The sequence below is a fragment of the Cydia splendana genome, chromosome 12 (genome assembly GCF_910591565.1).
Source record: "Cydia splendana chromosome 12, ilCydSple1.2, whole genome shotgun sequence".
Taxonomy (NCBI): Eukaryota; Metazoa; Arthropoda; class Insecta; order Lepidoptera; family Tortricidae; genus Cydia; species Cydia splendana.
In genome coordinates, this window is record NC_085971.1 from 6,531,816 (window position 1) to 6,541,884 (window position 10,069).

General features: G+C 35.9%; 1 protein-coding gene across 1 annotated transcript; it reads left to right on the top strand.

Moving 5' to 3' along the window:
- Positions 1-1,200: 1,200 nt before the first annotated feature.
- LOC134795860 (uncharacterized) lies at positions 1,201-5,820 on the top strand. Its single transcript, XM_063767790.1, has 5 exons — positions 1,201-1,484; positions 2,413-2,597; positions 3,829-4,007; positions 4,553-4,665; positions 5,599-5,820. Exons 1-5 carry the CDS (start codon positions 1,201-1,203, stop codon positions 5,780-5,782), a joined length of 945 nt encoding a protein of 314 aa, XP_063623860.1. The 3' UTR covers positions 5,783-5,820.
- Positions 5,821-10,069: the final 4,249 nt, after the last annotated feature.

Genomic DNA, 10,069 nt, shown 5'->3' on the forward strand with positions numbered 1-10,069 from the left:
ATGTAGGTTCTCTCTCAAGCCATTTCCGTCAGTAGAAAAGAGCGGCAAACATATTAACTCACATTATAGACGGGTCTAACGCGTTTTATATTCAATTACCTTGATTTACCGACGTAAATCAGTTTCGTTTCGTATAATGTGAGTTAATATGTGTTCAAAACGCGAAAGTTTAAAATATTATAAGAGCGGCAAATTTAGAAAATGTAAGCGCGCGAACGGCTGTGGCCTATACAAAATTTTAATTTTGCACCTTTTTCTACTGACAAACTTGCTTGACCGGCTATATGTATACATATAAAATATTCTGAACTGAAAGTGGGGATTTATTGTTCAAATATTTTTGACCCGATTCGTGTACCCATGTAAATTTTGCAGACTGTATAGCCAGTCCGATTTCTAAGATCAAGTTCGCCATACATTTACTATGGCGTACTTGATCTTAGAAAAACGGACAGACTATACCTGAACGTGACTTCGCACTGCCATGCAGATTGATAATAAAATATACAAAATACTTATTATAGCGGAATACATTTATACAACAATGATATATTTACTTATGTTGAGTTAGTCTGTCGTGTCATAACAACATTTTAACTAGTTATCTTTTAATCTGCATTAAATTATTATACGTGAATTATTTGACTGGTTCTTCACTGTATGGCATAAACCTATCCCTGTCCAAGTCATATTCTAATCAAATATGAACCGCGAACTCTCAGCGGCCAGTACGTACAGCAAGAAGGTTATTAGCGGATTAATGTCGCTGATTGGTAGTTATTGACATTATATGTATTTTATCTACACTTAGCTATGTACCATTAGTGTAATAAAGATGACTCTTATTTTGTTTAGCAGCTTTGATTACAGGCTCTGTAAACACGTCGTCTTATTTGAATGTAGGCGTAATTGTGTATGTGTGCTAATTTGGCCCGAGAATTTGAACGGTAATGTTCCTCAAGGCGGTATCCATGGTTATATATGATCGCAGTTTTTTTATAATTATTTAAAGATTTATTTATTAAACTTATAAGACTATGCTAGACCTGCGCCATCGTTAGCAATAATTATTCAGCTATGTGTGGTCATTGGTGACAAGCTACGGTCAGAGAACCACGTTATCTAGCACATTGTTATAGTTAATATAATACTTCCTTATAATTTATACAATAAAATAAATAAGCACTGACGTTAACAACCATGTCGTGGTTTGACTCTGTGAAAGATGTAGCTAAAACTGTTGCGAAGAATATAGCTGAAGCAACTTCGTCTGTTACTGATTCTGTAGACAGGTACACACTCAGCTATACAAGTGCTGTTCCTGATCATCATAGCGGGTGGTGGAGTGTTCTCAGTAATAGTACGTCTGGAAACCACAGTGAAGGATCCAGTGAATCTGATAGTGATAGTGAGAGGCTTGATGTAGCGAGTGGATTGGCTGTTGAAGTGACAACTAGAGCAAGATACACTTATGAGCTAGACAGGTAAATTACATTTTATTAAGGATTCTATGATAGTATCAGTTAGTGAGACTTTAGATTAACATTACTAAAAGCTTAATATGTATATTGTGGTATACACTACTACTTGCCTACAGCTCCCTTTAGGCAAACACTACTTGTGAAACTTATTACGGTTATGTATGACCATTCCATGCTAGCCCTTTTACCCTAAGTTACATATTTGCAGTAAACATCCGCTGTCCTGTGATCAATTTGCAACAAACCACGGACAGACAAGCACGTTATCTAATCCTAACAATTCCGATATTATAATCCGTGATAAATATTCGATAAAAGTACAAATCATGTCTTGGTTTGAAACTGTAAAAAGTGTAGCAAAAACAGTAGCGAAAACTTTAAGTGATGTAACTGGTGGTCCAGCTATCGATAAAGGAAGTTTTGCACTACCTTATCGAGATGGTAGGCCGAAACCTTCTACATCAAGAATGACCGGGAATGATACTAACAGTGAGAGTGATACAAGTGAAGAAGAAGCCACTGGTGTTTCTCGAATAACTACCAGAGCCAGAATCACTTATGAATTGGATAGGTAAAATACACATTTAACATTAAACAAAAATTGTAAAAAAGGAACTTGGTCGCTGACAAATCCGTATCATACAATTATTTACAACGTTCTACTTTTTAAACTTTTTTTTATTCATAACTTTGTAATTCGTAAGCAATTAGGGTCAACCGGGATAAATGCATCACTTGAGGTAAATGCGTCTTTAAACGTATTGTTCTAAATGGAACATTTCATATTGCAACCCTCCCTATTCGAAGTGTGATCACTGAACGTTTAGACGGCTATAATAGTTATAATATGTTGCGTGTGGAAGCTATCTTCAAAAGACGCATTTTCCACAAGAGACGCTTTACTCCGTGTGACCCTATATTAACGTTACAGATTTCAAAAGAACGCCTTGTTGATGTTTGTGCAAATGAAAAGCGAGCCACCGGGGAGTAGCAGAGTAGAAGAAACGACCACTCAAGATATAAACGTTATCCTGGATACCCTAACCGGTTTTCGGTTCGAAGAGAACACGCACATAGATCTCACTTGTAGTGAAATAGAGAATAAATGTCAGGAATGTAAGTATACTGTTATTCATTATTAAGTAGGAATCATCGCCTAACATACAACTTATTCTAATTTTAATTATATGCCGATAAGATGGTTTTTCCTGTTTGTAGCGAAACATTACGAACGGATACGAACAGAGAACCTGCCTAGTGTGTCGCTGACAGTGAATGCCAGCCTATTCATCATCATTATCATTTATTCAATAACAATATTACATTGCGTTTGAAATCTTAAATTTAGGCACATGCATACAAAATATAATTATTACAAAACAATATCATAGTCACCAATTTAAAAATAATTAATAATACATCATCAAATAAAAATAAAAAGTCAAACAAATTAAAGTAAATGTCTCCAAAATTAAATAAACATGAATTAATAAATTGAACATAATAAAGAAAAATGTCAAAATATTCTAATTTTAATAACAGGATATGAATTACATCTGGATAAATAAAATCATTTATTTACATACAATATATATACAGTGGTACTACTAAACGACATTAATAACTATCTTAAATCTAAATGGCTACAATAGTCCTGTCAGTGATGATAGATCGATCCCAATAGAGCGTGGCACGACCATTTTCGAGAACTGGTACAGATGAGTACTTGTACTCGTAGTACGGCACTTCACGGTCCACAAGGCCGTATAGGAGGGCAACCTTCATATCGTAATATTATTATTATTATGATAAGATTAAAATACAAAGCAGTTTCTCAAAATAGTTTCTCTAAAAATACTAACCCAGCATATGGTATTGTCACTATAAACATAAACACTCACACACAGCTGACTCGGGCAGACTGTATCTCACATAGCTGTAACCTGAAACTATTAAGTAGCAGCATGCAGTTCTCAATATGATCATCACCAATCTAAGTCCTAATGTAGTGTCATATGTACCTTATTAACTACACTCAGGACAAATTTATAGGAAAGCAAAAAAAAGTACAATTACTAATTTTGAATTTACTTTAGGTAATTACTACTAAAAAAAAATATTCAGTAATTTAACCTTTTTTGCGTTCCTCTAAATTTGTCCATGAGAACAGTACACTAACACGGGACTTAAACGCGTATAACTTACGTTTATTTATGGCCTGACGTTTCGAACGCGACGCGATTAAGTCCCGTGTTAATTATAAAATTATGAGTGAAAATTGTGTTAATTTAAATCAATATATTGTGATTTTTTCCCTCGTTAACTATTTGTTGTATTTATTTTACAGTTTTTCAGCAAAACTTTACCGAGTACGGTGCGGTTATGGTGGTTGTTCTCACATTTAACGGCACAACGGGCCAGTTATCGGCGCTGGACGGCCAATTATCAGAATCGATTATTTTGCGTCACTTGACTGACAATTTGAATCCAACACTGCTCGGCAAACCTAAAATATATATTACCGAGGTAAAATCCAAATTCGATTAAAAATATTTCATTATTTTACGGAATATTTAAAAGTCCCGGTAATTTGTCAACACCCATGTAATTCATTATAGCGGTTGTATTAAAAAAAAATGTGTTTAAAAAAAGTCTTTTTAAGTTCTTCCGGAGCAATTAAAAATTGAATGCGTTGTAAGCAGTTATTGACCGAAGCGTTAGCGATGGAGTACATTTCGACCCGGGATTTGCTTTCGTATGTCCGGATGTTCTCCTCTGCAGGTCGCAATTCTCAACTGATTCTCTTAAAATTTTGTGACCACATTCTATGATTAAGGTCAGATGGGGTAAGACAAACACTGGGACAAGAGTAACACTTAGGGAATCCTCATAGTGTTACTCTCTTGTCTCGAGTAAAATAAACTGTGTTTCTCTTTCCCCATTGCACATGTCCTTAAAAATAACCTTTTTGTATTTTAATTTGGAAGTATTTTTCACTTATACATTTTTTAAGCTTAACGTGAGGTCTACTGCTCACAGAGGCACTAGTAATTAATTTAAATTATTTACAGGCCAATCGGATAATATCCTCTGAAAATGGACTCCGGCTTATTTCTATATCACTGGAAGGACATCAAGATGTTTTGGGATTTCACATACCAAAAACTATGGAACATCAATCTATGTGAGTTTTACAACAATAATTTTAATACGGCCTAAATTCATACTAAAATTATTAGACATAAATGTCGTTCACGAGTGAGTGATTTAAATGAACTGTATCATTTGACTGAACTCACTCACTCTTCAACTCAGTACAGTTTTAAGTCGCTCATTTCGCTCAGTAACTCATCTATCTCATTGTTCCTTGCTCGCGCTTTCCCACTCATGATTCGAATGAGTCAGCCGAGCGTGAGGAGCGAGTGAGCGATTGAGACGATGCGAATAGGTTTCGGAGCGGTTCGGAAGAATTCGGAGGGTGTCGGGAAAATATTGTATGCCGCCGCATGTTAACGACGACTGTATCACTGTGATCATGACGATCATCGATCAGACTAAGACCAATAAATTATTGAAGGTATTGTGACTCGTCTGGTAGGAAAAATACAAATTTTCAGTCTAGTGTAATAGGTACTCCAATTCCAACTGGATACGTTTGTTTCTGAATGAAGTGGGAAGGGCCACTTGCTCCCCTCTGCAACTTCAGGTGGATATTTGCATGCACGACCTTTTGCCATCACTGCGGCCTTAACACCAGTGCAAGTGCTCAGCGAGTACAGTTTATCGCACGAGACACACTAGCTGTCCTTTTCTAACTATATTAATTAGAAAGAGGCGGATAGCCTCTCTCACTCTGGAGATAAACTACCCTCTCCGCTCCAAATTTTACGCACTAATGGAACCATTTTATGAAATACGGAAAATCCATACATTTTGATTGCCAAAACATTAAATAATTATTATAAATCCTAACTAAATCCGACTTTTTGCATTAACTACTTTTTGCAAAAGCCAAATAAATATCCATTTTTTTTTATTTTGCTAGCATTTTTTGAACTACAATAGACCGATAAATCGAAAAAAATACAAATACGAGTATATGCATATATTTTTCTAGGATACGACGTCCGCTCCCGCTTATATGTGACAACATCAAGAATATGGCTGATAATCATGACTTTGCGACTATATTAAAGAAGTCGGCGGAAGATATTGCAGCAGAGGCAAACCCCGTGTTTGTGGATAATCCTATAGAATATTGCAACAACTTAACAAAAGAGATGATATTAGCGAGATCTTAAACAATCACAATCTTATTATTAAGTCTTTTATATACCAATCACGGAACAATGGTGTTCCGGACATTTGGGAGGCGTGCGCGCAGCCGAAGCCAGCACGTAGATTCCCTTTTGACACTTTAATGAGATGTAAAGGGTACACCGAGCGGATGTTGCCCTTGCCCGAGTCATGGAATACACGCAAAGGCAGCACCCGCTGTGGTGTAAGGACTATTATTGTAAGTTGATGGAATCTAAAATATAATATTGGGTGAAAACGATAAACTTATGGGCTATGTGATAAATACCGGACGCCTGCCTAATATGTAATTTTATCTCCGGCAGACAGTGACTCGCACCTCGCACCCACAAAAAGCGACATCTAGGATGGCTCTGAGTAACACTAATATGAGGGCTGAGGGTAGAGAGGTCTCACTGGATTTTAAATATGATATAGCCAACTCGCCACTTACATTTCCACATCTACCCACGAGAACGCAGCTCTCGCGACTCCACTCAGCCCTCACTGGACGGCCAGTTAAGGCAAACCAGAGGCAGAGAAACCTTTACCAGCCACCCACCTGTCGGGTGCACTCGAGTATGTGGAGTTGCTCCGCAACAGCTCACGACAAGCCCATTACTATAATTAAGTATTATGTGTGTAAAGCTGGGGACTAACTTTTATAATATTTCGAAGATGAAGAAATTTTGAATGAAAGCGTTTGCCCAGCATAATTATATTCTGTATATTTAGGTATTTAAATAAAAGTAAACAAAAAATTTGTACATTTTCGGGTAGTTATAACATTTATTGGTTAACCAGTCAAATACAACACCGTCTGGATGTGTCACTGAACGACCTGACATGGACCTGACTTTAACCTACATTATTTGATCATGTAATGTTTTCATCTACCCTCAACTGGCTTAAGGAGCCATTTGAGGGTAGATTTTGTTTACTTTTATTTAAATACCTAAAGATACAGAGTATAACTTAGAACTATTTACTTGTATAGGTACCTAATTATAATTTTATACTTACCTTATATTAGATATTGAAAAATAAACCATGCGTACCCGTGATTGCATTTTCTTTGACTTGAAACCTATCTATCTTTTTCAGGTTTATTCAGACATGTTCAAAATTATCAGAGTGACTATGCCACTAATTCGGGTGTAAAATTAATGGTGCAGTCGCGCAAGCCCGTGCTCGCGGAAGTGATAACGCATTAATGGCTCCCGCCATTAGCATCCGGTGGGGAAATACAGTGCCGGACGTAAGTTTTGACTCTAGGTTTGCCTGTTTCCGGTAACCATCTAAATAATACATGGAGATTGGAGGAGAAGAGATACGCGATCACCTCTCTTACTGCCCGATTCGAACTTAAAGATACGTCAATTAATAGATCTAGAAACGATATGGGTTAGACATACAGTGTCAAAAGTGACGTTTTTGTTTGAAGAAGCGTCTCATTTGATACTGACATTTCTATTCCATATCGTTTCTAGATCTTGACGTATCTAAAAGTTCGAATCGGCCGTGTGTCTTTTCGCGTCCAAGTTATCGATGGTGCATTGCTACGCGACGGAAAAGATATTCGTTTAAATAATACAAATGAAGATTCAGCTAGTTTACAGATGTAAATAGTGCATTTTCCATCGTATCTTCACGGAAACTTACGAACGTGTCTTGCTATTTTAGTCAGTCTCAGTACAAAGAGTACTGACATTGAATAGAATAGAATAGAATAGAATAGAATAGAAATACATTTATTTATGACAAACAAACACAGATGACAAAAACATGTTGACAAATATACAATGTATAACATTTAGTGAAAAATGCCATAAAAGGGTCACAACTCAGCATGTTGCTGGCAAAGCCAGCGCTGTTCTTCCGTTGTAACCCAGGCTTACGCCGTTCGACGACGAGGCGGTTATGCTATAATTTACTAAACTAATTAAAAACTAGAACTATACCTAAAACATAAAATTGAAACTAAAACTATTTAATACTATTATTATTGACTATCTATCATTGACTGAACTAGCATGACAAATACGAACGTTTCCGAGAAAATACGATGGAAAATAATTATGCACTAGATCTGTAATATACAAGTAAAGACGCACGAAAGTTGATGTTCGACATCGACTGGCTGCAAGCAATATTTTTTTTTTGTATAATTGCAATAATTGAAAGAAAATTACATATTTACTCAATGTTACTCAATGATGTTTTTCCATCCTAAATAATACTTGTAAGATACAATTTATACGTTTATACCTTGATAAATAAAACTGAACATAAGTTTGACTGGTAGAGAATGCGTTTAGAATTAAGTCCGCCTTTTGTACGATAAGTTTTTTGGGCAATATAGATGAAATAAATAGATGAACATATGTAGAGTTGATAAATTAAAATAGTATCTTTCTTACCGTACCTACACTATGACGTTTACTAGGAATTTTAAGAGTAATAAGACTGATGAATTTATTAAACTCAATTTGTTTGGTACTCATAAATTGATGGCGGCATATTTTCGTCGAAACCGCTACTGTACACCAAAGGCCTATAAATTAATTAAATCTAATAGTCGGGATATTTGTTCGGGTATGTAGTAGGCCTTTACTAAAGAAAACCAATTATGGCAATTATTAACTTAAAATAGTAGCTTTGATGAGTAACACAATTTTATAGCAATGAATAGCAAATATTTATATAGTTATTAAATTCCGAAAGGTCACTGACGTAGGCCACACTGAAGAAAGCGTACTATCTCCCCATCTAACTAATCTTTTATATGTTTGGCAGAAATAATACGGGATAGTTTCTTTATTGAGTAAATAAGGTTTTCTAAAAGAGGCACACGAACAACAATTACATACAATGTATGAGGGAAACACACCTTTGCGTTACTTGTCTCAATCGAATAAAATAGTACTGTAACTTATTCATAACAAAGACATTTCAAGCCACAATTGAAAAGAAACATTGCTCAAAATACATAAGAACAAAATTGGTTTCCTCTTCTTTTGAAATAAAATGTTTCTTACAATTTACGCGGTACCTACGCCTTGCATTCGAGATGCAAAACAATACGGGAAATACAGTTGGACCAGAGACTAATAAATTTTACTAAGAAAGAATACTAGCCTCGCCATTATTTGTATTGTGATTTCAGCAAAGTTTCCGATCCGTATATTTTATAAGACGGTTTACTCTTCGGTTTAAATAAAATTAATGCCATCTAGAGTCTGTGCGGAAAGCGAAGAGCCGTGGAATGTATCGGGCCCAATAAATTCCACGACTTCTTTTTCCGAACAGACTCTAACCGGATGTTCTTTGTTGTGCGTGTGTGAGTGTGTGTGTGTGAGTGTGTGTGTTCGGAATGTTTTAATTTAATTTAAGTCCAAGTTGCGTCACAGAAATAGAAGCGCAGTGAAAGTCAAAGCGCCAAATCAAACATATGAATCTGAGAGATAGAGTAGAGAATTAGATAAGTGGCTGTCTTCAATAATAAATGAGGAAAAGCTATTTTCATGGAGGCGGTCTTAATTATACATGTGTCTTTGGCTGTACGAAAACATTTTACGGTTGTTACCTATTTTCTTCCCCTGCTGCGGTTGACTGGGTATCTTTGAAGAGAGAAATTATTTCTAGCGCTGAAAATAATTAAGTTTCTACGAAAAAGCTGTCTGTATTATTTTTTTAACCTTAGGTATATTTGAATACTTTTAAACGCTGTTTGATAATCTATTTCAGGTAGCTTTTATCAAAGCGCAACTTTTCTAAGCTGGAAGACGAACTTGATCAATATTATATATGGGATGTCACGCACCGCAACGCAAACTTCTTATAAGACTATTGCCTTAACCACCACAATTTTGCTATCAAAATATGTCCTTAAGTCGGTGAGAAGAAAGTAAAAGTCCTAAGTAACCCTTAGAGACACGACAGCGATATTAATTGGACGTGCAGTATCACTAAACGGAACTTAGAACAAATGGCGGCCATTCTGGAAGTTTATCAGGCAAGAGGCTTATTAGTCGTGTCATGACACAAGTTTGTTTATATGCAGCGGGTGTGCTCGAGCTCCGGGATATTGCACGTGTCACCTTTGCTGTATAAATAATTATGCAATGTTTTTACTCGCTGTCGTTAGATGAGAAATTTTTCTACAAAATTACGCTGTAGAGCAATACTATAAAAGAGGGGTTTGAGGTAATCGTACTTAAAAATATACAAGCCAATTCGAACGACATCATTCAAATATAATTTTGATGTCATACACTGACATCAAAATTATA

What these genes read in the sequence shown, in the direction of transcription:
- LOC134795860 (XM_063767790.1), top strand. Translation starts at nt 1,201, where the DNA reads ATGTCGTGGTTTGACTCTGTGAAAGATGTAGCTAAAACTGTTGCGAAG. An exon ending in TACACTTATGAGCTAGACAG is followed by an intron (nt 1,485 to 2,412) that starts GTAAATTACATT and finishes TTAACGTTACAG; the next exon opens with ATTTCAAAAGAACGCCTTGT. An exon ending in ACTATGGAACATCAATCTAT is followed by an intron (nt 4,666 to 5,598) that starts GTGAGTTTTACA and finishes ATATTTTTCTAG; the next exon opens with GATACGACGTCCGCTCCCGC.